The following is a 14919-nucleotide window of genomic DNA, read 5'->3' on the forward strand; positions in this document are numbered from 1 at the left end:
GAGAGAGAGAGAGAGAGAGAGAGAGAGAGAGATATGACATTAATTTATTTAAAGAAAACAAAAGAGAAATACAGAAAAATTGCACCATTGTGCAAGCAATTTGTAGAGAAAATTATTTCTTGCATTCAAACACAGTGAACCATTTACTGCATTCATACTTTAATTACAGTTTCACATTCTGTATAATCTTTTTTTTACTCTCATTCCAGGAAATTAATGTTTATTAATGTAGCCTTGTGGACCTATATAGAATGATTTTAGTATGGCATTGTGTCTTATTTACTGGTAGCTGTGGCTCAGTTTACAAATAAAAGTTCTTTATTGTACCATTGAATCAACTTATTTGGCATGTAAATCATGTAAAAGATGCCAGTTGCTTAGATTACTGGACTGAAATAGAGGCCATTGCAACTCCAAGGAATAATAGTTAATCCTTGCAGTCAAAAAGCATGCTTAGACTGTAATCACCTGCAGATTGGAAATAAATCTGCAAGTGATCAACCTCTGTTACATGCTGCTGGCATAGAACATTTCTGACATTTTTTTTTTTTTTTTTTAGACATTGTGCCTATGATTCCCAATGTGCCTATATACCATAGGTAGAGAGCATACATATCCAATCCAAACTTCCTGGCTGCGTCATAAACACATGTATATTTGATTTGGCCGCACATACAATACAACAGAGTGGGGAGATGAAAATAAATGAACGGTTTATGCATGAAACTCATGTCATCTTATAAGAAGGTAAATAATAGTGAATGGGCAAATATTTCCAAGCTGTACAGTTGAACTTTCCCCTTTAAGACAAATTGACCAGGCTGTCCTACCTTTTATTCATCTATGACCAGCCCCAGTTTGATGTGTGTTGCACTCTCATTTCCAAGCACAAGCTTCGGCAACAAACAAAACTTACCAGTGCAATGTCAGCTAACAAACTTTGCTCCAGTCTGTCCCCCGAGACCTTATTATTTCCATAATTGTTGCTGCCATCTTCCCTTTTGCACAACATAGAGATCACGATGCCAGGCTGTCAATCAGATCCTGCATGTCAAAGACGTCACTACTCTTCCTGTTATAGCTATGTGCCACCTCTCGCTGCATATATCAATGGCCAGAGGAATCAAATAAACAGGGAGATGAAAGTTTAACTGTTGGCCTTGTGATAAAAGAAATTGGACATTACTAACACTGCTGTTTAGTGTTGTTAGACTTAACTTATATATTATATATAATAAAACATTTATGTTTACTTTTGGTATACCAGTGAAGGCGTAAAATCTTTATTGTGGTTGGTTCAGCCCAAAATTGTCTAATTACTAATAGGCTTTTTCCAGATAGAATGCTTTATATGTGCCCATATACTTTGAAACGCACTGCCCTTCATGGTCACTAAGAGCTCCACAGCACAATGAGAGGAACAGAAGACACCAGGTTCAGTCTTTTTCAACACTGAGGTGCCATCTGAGTTCATCAGAGGTGTTGCGTCTTGTACAGGGTGCAGTTTGTCCCCTATCCACCGCACAATATAATTCATTGCCATTGTGCCTACAGGCTGGCTAGGACACACAGTTTCATTCATTACAAAGGGGCTGACAGATGGCCCCAGCATTCAGAAGAGGATGAAAGTCTGCTGTTGTCCCGACCTGCTTGGCCTCTCACCCCATGATGCCACAGCCACACTGAAGATTGTATGTTAGGACTATAATGTGTAGAGGGAACTGAGGACTCTGATGTAAAGGGGGCTCCTAATATGAAAGGGGAGGGCACTGATGTGAAAGGAGGACTCTGATGTAAAGGGGTGGATCCTCATGTAAAGGAGGGACGATGATGGAAAGGGAAGGACTCCGATGTGAAGTAGGCTCTTGATGTAAAAGGGAAGACTTTACTGTGAAGGGGGGAACTCCTGATGGGAAAGCTTGACTCTAATGTGAAGGGAGGCCCTGGTGTGAAGGGAGGGTTCCTGATCTGAAAGGGGCACTCTGACTTGAAAGAGAGGGATGCTGATGAGAAGGGGGGGACTTTGATGTGAAGGTTGAGCCTGAAGTGGAGAGGTGAAAAGGGAGGACTTCCACATCAGAGGGAAAGTCCATTATTCTTCTGCTGCCTTTTTCTGTGACATATTTGTGCAAACTTTTTTAAGCATCTTCTTACATAAAGAACAAGTACCAGGAAGGACTGAATGTTGTGGACCAGGAGTTCAGTGTCTGCTTCTGATCCATCCCTGCCAGAATACAGCAGTTGTGTGCATCATCCTTGGTTCAGGTTTCCCATTGATGGTAAGAAACTTTTTAAAGGATGTCGGGATTGATAAAAAGTTTAGAAAGGCTGCACTAGCTGATATATCACACTAAGTGCATGGGGAGGGAACTAGTGAACAATGATGGAAGAAAATAGGACACGCTATGCTCAGCTTTCTCCTTACCATATTCTGTGAGTACAATGTTCTATGTTCAGAGACCTTTAAGAATACTGAAAATCCCAGTGACATACTACAGAGCACCATTAAACCCAGTGACATACTACAGAGCACAGCTATAACTTTTGCAACAAATATAAATCTTCAATTTATTTTTCTTACACACTTGCTGGCTTTGGTAAAGAATATACTGTAAATTATAGAATCCTAGTTGACTTTGCTGGCAACCTCAGAATTTCTAATTGCTTTTGTATGAAGATCAATAAGTAAAAGGTGAATGTGTTGTGATGGAGTGACAGAATTCCATTTCTTCCATGTTCTCTGACATTTTTAGCTTTGCATGGCGTGTTGCTGTAATAGCACAGCGTACTGCTGCATGAAAATGCAAAGTACAATGACCTGCAACTGACTGCTGGTAAACAATCTCTTCACAAAGCCAAAGCTGTACATGGCCACTCTTCTCAGCAGACTAGGACAGGACATTATACTGACGGCTACAGAGCTCTACAATGCGGCAACTTCTTTACATTATAACACCAGCAGAAGCATGCTGGTGTTATAGTGAGAACAATGTAGCAGGTTTTAAAAAGGAGAATTATATATCAACCTGATGCATGTTTTTAATGGGTGTGTGTGCGTGTCTGTGTCCCTATTGTGGAGATTTCCCATCTTTCATTTATTGTGACAGACTTGCGGAGGGATAGGAAATGATGGGAAATATTTGTAGTGGGAACAGAGGTAGCACCAAAATGCACTGTCAGAATTTTATAACTGGAAAAATTAGATGCTTCTGGGTGCTGACAATAGTCTGTTTTAAGTAGTTATGAGAGGATGCTCTATTGACAACACAGAGATATCACAGTGTGCCATGTATATATACATTTACATACATACATAGATGAAACAAAAGGAATGTGAGAGCTACACTCCATCAGGAGGGACAATGCATGTATCCAACAGAATGTACAATACCATGGCTATCCTTGCACAGTTGGAATGATTGTTAAAGGTTCCAGGAATTCCAGCAAGTTTCAGGGATCTGTTTCCCCTTCATCAGGGCAATAAGTAAAAGTAACTTGGAGCTAAAGCAGAGAGGATAATACTGTAAAAAGGCAACTAAGAAACTTGAAAATACTGTGCAGGGTGGATATGATGCTACAAGACAGCAATTAGAGCTGTCAGTGTAGCCAGTCAGGTATCTATGGAAAAGGGGTGAAAACCTCTGTTGGGGTTTTTGTTTTTTTTTGCTGTCAGTGTCTACAAGTGACATCTGTGCCCCTAATTAGTTGTTCCAGTGTGACAGGGACAGATGGAGAGAAGCAATCTCCACAATAAAGGTACCAATAGCAATTAAAATCTGATAGACTCTACCCCTTTCCACTCTGTTCTAATCTAAAGAAAAGTATTGACTTGAGTAAAGCCTACATTATTGCTAAGAAAGCCTGTATGCATAGTGGTTTAAACAAATGCCAATATTATTTTTTTTTAAAGCAATAGAGATCATTCAAAGAAACATCTTTACTACCAGTAGAGAATCCTCACTTAGTAAAGTGAAGGTTCACTTAGCTTAGTAATAGTGTAAACTTATGCTCATGTTTAATACTTTGGAATTAAAAATTGCTTGCATATGATTGGATGATTAAAGTAACCACAACTTTACTTTACTCATTAAGCTGAGTGAACAATCACCCACCCAGTGCACCTGCTCTGTGTATACATTAAAGATAGGCAGTCGGAAAGGCTGCTGGGTCACTGCTGGGTCACTGCTGGGAGCTGGAGCAGGGGGAGTCTAGCTGCCCAGAGAAGGACTAGAAATCTGATCTTACTGATTTTGTTGTTAAATTTAAGGATTAATTCCTCTACGCTGCTTGCATCTACAAATGTCAGTAAGGGTTATTTTCAAAGCTCATGTTGTGTTTGTCTAGAATATATAAATACATAAATGCCCATAGCCTTGCCACAGGATCACTTTAAAAAGGAATGTTAGCCATTTTCAAATGTATTTACTGTGCATGAATGGTGATTTTCAAACCTATTTACTGTGCATAAATGGCTATTTTATAGAGCTTTCTAAACAACAGTCAGCAGCTAAGAATCAGGTCTATAGTGACTATTTTACGACATCCCTCCCACATACAACTGTTTTCCAGTTAGACTTTCTCACCCTTCCTTGCAAAAGCCACATCCTTCAACCCTGGCCAGCATTTCCACTCTTGCTAAATATAGTGATAGTAGCTTTGCTGTACTGGTATAATAACATCATTGTCAGCATTCCCTAATTATGATCAATGAAAATAAAGACATTTATTAACAGTAACATACGAATCCTATAACATTTAAAAGACCACTAACCCCAAGAACAAATATTGAAAATCCTATATGTAGCCTGTTCTTAGATATGGTGGTTTCATTAGGTATCCCTTTTCAGGCTAAGAACATTAGAATATACCTGTTGATCCTGCTGGAAATGAAGAGTCAGTGTCATTTCCTGTGATCTGAACTGAAAGCAAAAGCAATGCATCTTCCTACTGTAAACTATGAATCTCCCTATCCCATGTGCAGGAGGAGGACAGATGCAGACATGTTTGCAGTCCAGAGTAAAGCATACCATACTGTACAAACTTCCAGTGACCCCTGAAAGTTATAGGCCTAGGTCTCAACCATGGCTACCTCCATATAAAGAGTACAGTGAGTGAGCATAGTTACCCCAGGACAGGAATCGTGATATTCACAGGATTACCAGGAAAAAAACATAGAAAAAAGAAGAAAATAAATTCTGGCACCTGTAAGGACTGCTAAGCTGCAATATACTTACATTTTTGTTTTTGGGTTTAGATACACTAAGTTCTAAGCTATAGCACGTAGATGCTATTTCTTTATTTTAAGGAAAGCATTTCCTAAATTGTCTCCAGTTTCGCCTTTTTAAATACTTGAAGATGGTGCGGAGCGACGTATTGATGAGTGCATTGTAACTACATAATTGAACATCAAAGAGGAAACACACACGCTTAGATTTAAAGCCCAGCTTCTTAACAAGGTGTTGCTCCCAAACATTGAAGTGCTTAATTACATTTTAAAGTATAATGAATGTGATATTAAGGCACTGTAATTAACCCTTAGAAACATGCAGAATATGTCTGCAAGGCTTAGAATATGGATACAAAGTAGCTGAAATTAGTATTTCAGTAAACACCTAACTGCAACAACCTTTACTGAAATGAGATTCCTTTCAAAATTTTTTCTGATGGCTCAAGTTGCTTTATAAATGGGATTAAACGTGTCCAAGCACTTGCCTGTTAACAAGTGGTGTTATACAGTATATGATACCACTAGCTGCAAATGCTCTTTTGCCATCTATTTATGTTTTATATAAAGATGGTAAGCAATATGACATCTTGTACTTTAAAGAATGAGTACATTTTAGCACACCTTATCTTCTTACAGTGTATACAGTATGTGGGCAAATCAAGAAGTTCAAAAGTCGAATCAAAAGTTTGCAAATACAATATTTCACCTACTCCTTCCTACTGATGGCCTTTAGTTTTAAGTGGCTCTGATAGTTTATATTTCCTTCTGCTATTGATAAAGCTGTCTGCAGTCACAAGATTTTCTGCACATCTCTGTACATATGCATACTCTCGAAGCCAGTTAAAAATTGGCCTGGGCAAAGAGCATGTACAGCTAATTGGTTGCTAGGAACACCTTCTTTCATATAATATAGGAAACCATTCCCTTCATCACAGATCCTTTAAATTATATATTAAATAACAGGTATTTTTTTTATAGCACCAACAATTTGTGCAGTGATTTACATACTGCACATGCACATCAGTCCCTGCCAAGGAGCTTACAATCTAAAGTCCCTATCTCACATACTAGGGCCAATTTATACAGAAGCCAATTAACCCACCAGCATGTCTTTAGAGCAGGGTCTCAAAGTACTGGCCTGCAGGTCAGTCCAGGTCCATAATCTGGTACCATTCAGCCAGCAGCAGGCTGTCAAGTCAGGTACACCGTACCTCACTTATGGGAACAGCTACATGGTCTGCATCTCTGTCAGATGCACACCGCATAGCTGCTCCTGTCAGCTCTGGCACTCAGTAATTCCTTTCGGCCGGAGCTGTGACAGTTCTGAGCTCCAGGCGAAAGGAAGGATTAGTAAGGTCTGCACCAGGTTTGTGTGTATGTTTGTATTAGGCTCCATTCATACCTGTAAGTTTAGGTGTGATTGGGGATTGCTGTGTTGGGAATTTGTGTTTTTCTGTGGCAAAAATCCCTAAACTGGCATTTACAAGCAGCAGCTGTAACCAGTTCAAGTTAATGATCATGTGCCAGCCGCTGCATGTAAAAGCCAGAGCACTGCATGTAATGGTATGTGATATGATTACATGTGGTTAGAAATCAAGCACTCTCCCTGGATGCAATCAATTTGTCTAGTGGCCCACGAGTGAATTGAGTTTGAGAACCCTGCTTTAGAGGGTGGGAGGAAACCCATGCAGGCATAGTGAGAACAGGCTCACTCCATGTAGATAGTATCCTGGCCATACCAGGTGCCTGAGTGCTGTAAAAGTGTTAACCACTAAGCCACATGATTTTAGAAACTTCACTAAGGTATAATGAACAAGACAGAACAAACAGTTAGGTTTTATCACTCCGTGGAAACTATTAATGAAACACTGTACTCATCCAAACCATTTAAGTTCAAAGTGGATAACACCCACAGGCATTTTCAATGTACCACCTTTCCTTAGCTCACCCTTGTGTTTAGCACTCTACAAGTACGTAAGTGTTACTGATCTTCCCTATACTGTATGTTCTCAAGACTCCCAAGATGCTGAATATCAATGAATGTAGCATATCCTGTTATTTTCCTGAAGATCCCATTAACAATTTTGGTAGCAAAATAGAAGCAATCTATATTGAAGAGACCCCAAGAAACCCATATTTTACCCTGCACTAGTCTGTCTCTGAGCAGAGCATGCAGACACCATATATTATTATCAATAACTTAGTCATCCTCAATTGCTCTGCCCACAAAATATAGTGTATGAAACGGCCCTCATAAATATTTCATTTAAACCACAGTTTTTTAGATCTACAACAAATATTTAAAATATCACAGATCCTCATTATATGGTATTTGCATCTTCAGAAATTCCCTTTCTTACTTTCAATCTTGACAGCTCAGCTTTATTGCTGCATGGACATGCTTTCAATTTTTTTTTCAAGTTTTGTTTCTATTGCTAAAGAAAATATCTATTTGTCCCTTGGATTCACTCTGGCCCCATTAATTATGTATACTAAATATGGGCTGGTAATCCAGTATATATACAAAAGGTTCTAATCAGCCATTTTCCAAATAATTGCTGGAACAAGAGCCACAAAGGTGCCTCTAAAATGTCCAGGCTGACTGTTTGTACATATTTAAGATGTCAAAGAGAAGAGGCTGACCTGAGGGTAGGACGAAACTTTTTTGTATAATACAAATTGAAATTAAACAAATTAATATTCTGCTAAATGCTCACGGTTTAATCATTCTGCCACCAGCCACTGACTACTGAACTATTGACTATGACTATTATATGTGGTTCAAAAGGCTCTTAAAGGGGGTTCAGAAATATACATAAGGAAACAAGGGAACAATAACATCTGTTATGTTTAAAAACTGTTCAGTCAATGTGAGTTTATATGATATGATATAATACATAAGCTTAATAGGGAAGGCTGTATAATATGTCAAGTATCAGAAGGTTTATTCATATAAAACAAATAAAACTGAAAATAAATTGAAATAAGCAATAATAAAAACACATTCTTACCTCATAGGACCAGACGCACTGTGTTCCACCAAAGCGGCGCACACATCTTCCCACTTCCACATCCTCGTGTGTAGTATACATCTCACGTAGACATTCACCAATGTGTGGGACCATTCTTCGCAACACCTCTCGGCTGAAGATCATTCCCGGACCTCCCATGCAGAAGTTTTCTCCAGGTTCAAGTCCAAGTTTTCCAAGTTCTTCAATGTTCCCCAGTCCTGTCTGTCCCAAATAAAGGGGCTTGCTGCTGTTTAGAGAGCGCAGAAATTCCTCCAGTTTCTCACCTGTTGAACGATTGTTAACAAATGTTAACAGTTTTGACACCTACATACGTCACTGTTAACATCTGCACTAATAGAGAGATGGCAAATAAATAATGAGGAGACACACTTTGGAGCAAACACTCATTCGTGCATCATCATATGTAAATCTCTACAGATTTTGCTAACAAAGGCTTTATCAGATCATTCTCAAACTTAAAACATTAAAATAGTCTTTCACATGAATGCCTGGAAGGAGGTGTGTCAAATGGAGAGCATAATTATTTAGATCAGCAAAGTTCAGAAGTTTCGAGGAAAAACAGCCCAGTGATGTTGCTGTAAATAAAGGATGTTGTCCGGTATCATGGAAAGACTATAGACATCTGGTACACGCTCCCAGAGTAACATGTAATACATTACATTCTTGTCAATAAATATTAGTTGTAAAAAAAGTCCTGGGAAAACAGGTTTGGTGGTAAGAGAGTGTATTTCCAGTGATGGGTTTCCAGAAAACTGCTTAATTAGACCTTATTATGTTTAAAGTGTGCCTTTCCTTTTCAGTGGAAGCTAGATGTTCACACATTCTCATACTTTGGGGAAATCAGACTACATTGATCTACAGAGAGGCCATGTGATGACAGCCTTGTAAGTACAAGCTATTATTTTGTGGAGCTACGCACAAAGTCCATTTCACTGTTACAGAAGGACGTCAATTGTGTAGTAAGTGCCTGAAAGATTTAAATTTATTTTTGTTTTTGCCTAAGCTTGTTTGATGCTAGAAACACAATAAAGCTGCTTGCAGCCGGTCAAAAACTTAAACTGTTGTGTGGGATACTTGCTACCTGTACAAAAAAACCATTTGAAGTTGTCTTGTTCAAGAGACAGCAAAAGCAAGACTGCTAGTATTAGTTAGTGCAGCAAAGTAGGAACAAATTCAGACGAGGCATTGTATTGCCAAAGAAACATGATAACTTTCGAGCTGAAATTTCTCCCAAGTCAACGCAAAGTTAACGGCAATACAGAATGTAATACATATCAACTCTACAGGATTGCAGAAAAACAGCAGCAACCAGCCAGATTCTAAGCACTGCATGGATAAAACATATAAAGTACTAATACAATAATAATGTGTTTCTGTGGAATATGTGCCCCTGGTAGTATGCAGTATATCAGCATTCTAGGTGGCACTCTAGGTGGTACTTCCAACCATATAACAATTTTATGAGAATACACTCTTTACAGTGTTGAGAATTGCAAGTCATTTATTTTAACCACATGGAGAAAATGCTCTTATAGGCTCCAGCAGATCTCGTGGAGAGGACAATACCCTAGCGTCATGATGACTACAGTAGGATGTATAGGACATACATTTGATCTTTTTTTTATAATTACCCTGTAACCCTACTACCCAAAACTTAGAAAACCCTGCTCTAGGATTGTTAGTAGCACAGTGGGTCTTCTACAACTTAATTTTTTATGGAATAGAGTGAGATGATGGCATTATCTTCCATAAGTGATGTCAAAATGGATTGATTGCATCTTGCTTACGATGATACTGACCCAGTACAGGGAGCCAATGCAGCTGTTTTGTAGGCTCGACTTGCTTATGATATTCAGGGAAAAGGTATAAGACCCTTCCCTACCTAGGCAAAGAGAAAAGTGCAATGGCCCATTGCAACCAATCAACAATCATTTTGAATTGCAACAGCTCTGTTGTGATAACGGGAATTAAATTCACTGAACCTTATCACTTTTTCTTTAACTTCTTACTAAATAACTTTATATTTGTCAAATGACTGAATATTAAGCGCCAACCTACACAATGGCAAAGGGTCATGACTAAGCACACACAATCCCACAATGTCGCTATCATGCTTAGCCCACGCGTTGTTTTACTGTATAAGTAGTGTTTAATTACTGGCTATTCTGTGATTGTACAGCTAACCCTGTAAGCCGCCTATTAAGGTACTTGCATATGTGGCAAACACAGTCTTGACGATTGGCATCAGTAGGGCATAAATAAGACTATAAATACACTTCTAATCATAATGATCCTTGAAGACATCACATTATAGCCCATATAAGTACTTCCTTTGTGCAACAGTAAGAACTATTTCAGTGACTATAGAAAAAAAAAAAAGATTTTGTTTACATGAGTTTCAAAGCTGCATTTATATTACCATATGCATGTCCTATAAAAAAAGAATATAGAATAAAATATAAAACAAAATTTGACCTTGCAGAAATGTGAAGACTTGGAAATTCAAAATCCAAGCAAAAAATGTACAGGAAAAGGCATTTACTGTAACACCAATAGGAAAACAAAGGGATATTTGTTTTGCAAGATACTTCTACATTTGTCTGGGTTAATATTTATCTGGCTGGCTAGAATTTCATATGTGGATTTATTTCTATTAAGGGAAATTTCTGCTTTCTGCAATGTGAGCCACATTTTCCTAGTTTGAGTGCTATTACATAAAACAAAGTTTTTATTTAATCTCCTTGTTAGAGGATGATATTCAGATCTAGGAAAGTGCAGCAACTACATGTTAAGTGAAATAACACACAGCAACCAATCAGAAATCTCTTAAAGTGATATTAAAGTCAAAAGATTTTTACGCTATTCCAAATGCTGATTAAATCATTTACAATGGATGCTGAATCTTTCGGTTTAAACTTTTTAGTTTCCTGCAGAATCACATGGTCCCCTGAGCTCTGGTCCTTATATCCTGTTTTACAGTGGCCCATTTCCCTTGCCTGGTTTTATGGAGCCACCCTTGTTGGTGCTATTAAGCTGTGTTTGTCTCCACAAACACACAGACACAGCAGAGTAATCAAATCTTCTGCTCCTTGATTCCTTCCCCCCTAGAAGCACTGGAAATCTAGACACGTAGGAAGTCAGGAGTGACAAAGTCTCTCGGATCACTCTAAGGCCCCATTCACATGTAGCGACATACCTTTGCAGCGGCCGGAATAGCGCGACTTTCGGGGCGACGTTCCAGCGACGATCCAGCGACGGTAGCGCGACCTTCTCCATCGGGCTCCATAGAAAAAAGCAAAATCGTGCAAAATCCGCCGAAAAAGGGTCCTGTAGAAGCGACTTGCGACCGCGACGAGCGAGGCGCGACATGGAGCTAAGACAGCTCCATTGACTATCATTAGCCGGCGACTTCTCGCGATATCGCGCGGCAAAAATGCATGATATCGCGGCGGAAGTCGCTACATGTGAATGGGGCCTAATTCTGGACCCATGAGAAGTCAGGACTGCCAAAGTCTCTGGGCACAATAGGGGTCTGGGATCACAGGGAGGCAAGAAAGAATGAGAGCACACATATGTATGAAAGCTGGAATCTCTCTTGTAGAACACAGGACCCACAGGTGCAGGACGTACAGGGGGAAGATGTAGCACTGGTACGAGGCATAGGTGAGTGTAAATATAAATCTCCAGTAATCTGCATAGCAACACACAGACTAGGAGATGAGGGGTCCCACACACAGGAAAGGACAGCAGAAAGACAACCTAATTGTGCTGCTGCTCCTTCACTGTCCAATCACTGGCTAGGGTGTGTCCTGGGTCCTAAGTTTTATTGCTTAACTGCAATGTAGCCTGTAGGGTGGCCCCGTGAGTCCTTGCATCACAATACTAAGTAAAAATATTTAGTCAACTAAAACAGCTCACAAAAATGTATTTCTACTGTGTATTCAACTGCCTGCCTGGAGTTCAGCATGAATTACTAGAGTGAATGGAAGTATAATTGGTCAGTATGAGTAATTGCACTCCTGCTTCTTTAGTTTTTAAGGCAATGTGTATTTTTGTACCAGTAGCTTGTAAAGTCATAATATTTGAGGAGTGTTCCAACTTCAGCCTGAATGTCTGCTACACTAAAGTTAAACGTCTTCCACTACAACACTACATGAATTCATTGCAATCCATCATCTGGTGATATACTATCTCACACTGACTTCTATAATGATTATTAAACTTTTCTTACATATACAGTGGAGGTTGATTTACTTTGCAGGGGAATTTTTCCTTGGCTTAGTGATTTTTTTTTTTTTAATTGGCTGATGGAAGTCTGCAGTGCTTCAGCTTATTCACTAAGGAAAAACTCCTCTGCAAAGTGAAAAAGCTGTCGTTAGAAAAGAAAGATGAATGCCCATACAACAAGGCAGCTGTTTAATAAACAGTAAAATATTAGGGGAATTAAGGCATTCTTAAGTTGCTCATGATTAAATAATTATTTAAAAAACATCAGATAACAATTTTCCAGTGACCTATTTCAAACATACAAAGCACATACAGTAAATGAGTTTGTAGAAACAAATACAAACACTGAAGCCACCAAACACAAAAATATTTTGATCAATGAAACAAGAATTAAAGCAAAACTCTGGTAAAACCCTATCCCCACACTGCAAGGGTTAAGTCCGAGATGGGTTGCTCTCAGACCGGTCGCCACAGCCTCTTTCCCCCTCCGCTGCAACCGTCTAAGGTTCTTGAGTCATCACATTCTATACACTGGGTATAGGATGTGAGAATGCTGAGGGACATACCATCGCTACAGTAGAGGAGGAGACAGGCTGGAGGGAGCACTGTCTGGCCACACGTCCCTGCAGCATAGTAGTGAAATCACCCAATTTCACTCCAAATCTTCTAGGAGTAGCTGTCAGAAGGAGCAGTGCCACAGCTTGCGGGCTTGGAGGATCGGGTGAGTATAACTTTATTATTTTTGACCCTAGGCAAAAACAAGCACTTAACCCTTGCAGTGCGGAGGTAGCCCCACTGCAAGTGTTAATAACATATTTAACCAGAGTTCTTCTTTAACCAATGACTGAAGTATCATTTCTCCCTATCTCAGGGTGCTTGTTATCACAGTTCATAATGTTTTTCTAGAAGGAGCAGAGGGTTCCAGTCTTTATCAATTGTATGAAAAGTTAGACACTTTCAATGGCATGGAAGAGGTAGTACAAGTTTGTCACAACCACTGGGAACATGATTCTTATAAAAAGAGACATTGTCCCTTTAATCAAGAATTGTTACTGTAATAAAAAGTTTACTGTTATGTGTCTTGGATTATTTCATCAGCATAATTAAAATCTTTCTGTACAAAGTCATAAGTCTGCTCAGACAGGATTTTATAAAGCACACCATACCGTTCCTGAATGAGGAAAAAGCTACTTCCTCTGATAGATGGGAGAAACATATCTCAGTGGAGCCATCCAGCATTATACGTACTCATTTATTTATAGCGATCCAATGCTAACTGAAATCTGTACAAAATAGTAGATACTCGTTAAAGGAGAATTCCAAGTTAAAAAAACGTTTTACCCGTTGTCTCTGTGCAGCTGATCATTTCCCTAAAACTTAAGTCCTGGTCCCCAGAACACAGGTCACCCCACTTAAAGTTCACCTCAGGACAGTCTCACTCAGTTCCTGCCCACTTACCAGAGTGGCCGATCCAATCCATGCCTCTTATTATGGGGGGAATCACCCTCCCAGAGACCCTGATCATCAAAATGAATGCATGCACAGTAACTCAAGTAAGGGTAACCTCAGAACATTAAGGTATACAGTATCACGGGGACTGAGGTCAAAGGTGTGGGACTGTCGCAGCAAATACAGGACAGCTGGCATCTATGCATGTCTTGTTTGCATTGCTCTCTATATGAAGGTGGCCGCCCTGGTAAAGGCAAGGCTTTGCTTCCTTCTGTCAGAGTCTCCAGCATAGTAGTGACATCACTAAATTTCACTCAAATTCTTCTAGGAGTAGCAGTCAGAAGCAGCAGTGCCATAGATCTCACACTACAGATATACAGCTATGAGGTTGTAGGCACAGGAGTGCCTGGGCACATTCACATACATATTTTGTAGGAGAAGTTCCAGACAAAATGTACATTTTCAGGGTACTACATAGACACTTCTAAATGTTCCCTATAACATACCGCCTCTTTTTAAGTTCTGCTCCACTTTAAAAGATCAAGTTAAAAATGCTTCCGCTTTAAACAAGAGATTTCCACTGCAGCACATTTTTGTGCCAATGGATGTCCTCAGTCTGATAGCCAGAATAATTTAACCTACTTCCTCTTAGCCCAGGTTGTCCTGGTCCTGCCCCCAGCCTAAGACTGGACAGTAAAAAGAGAAGCAGCATAGAGATGAGCTCATCTCTCTGTCACTCACTTACTTCTTCTATCAGTGTGCTTCTTGTCACCTCATGAAAGGATTGGCTCCTTGTACTGCTCCTTCCTTTTAAACTCCAGCCCAGCTTTACAGAGAAAAATGGTATACTCGGACAGTTTATGCTGTCAATGAACTTCTGCTGTTTGTTTTTTACTTTTGCTTTATCTATAGGTATAGGAGAACCAGTCCAGGTGAAGGATAGTCTTCTATTCAACTATAATATATATATATATATATATACTG

The 14919-nt window shown here is 39.4% G+C and overlaps 1 protein-coding gene across 1 annotated transcript in view; it reads right to left on the reverse strand.

Annotated features, from left to right (window-relative positions):
- The window catches only part of LOC108797053 (chondroitin sulfate synthase 3-like), a 333921-nt gene that overhangs the window by 270062 nt on the left and 48940 nt on the right, over positions 1-14919 (reverse strand). The window contains exon 3 of the mRNA XM_018568619.1: positions 8239-8522. Within this exon, the coding sequence (XP_018424121.1) occupies positions 8239-8522 (284 nt within the window). The remainder of the gene's footprint in view (positions 1-8238; positions 8523-14919) is intronic.

This window comes from Nanorana parkeri, unplaced genomic scaffold (genome assembly GCF_000935625.1).
Source record: "Nanorana parkeri isolate BGI_ZX_2015 unplaced genomic scaffold, ASM93562v1 scaffold1217, whole genome shotgun sequence".
Lineage (NCBI taxonomy): Eukaryota > Metazoa > Chordata > Amphibia > Anura > Dicroglossidae > Nanorana > Nanorana parkeri.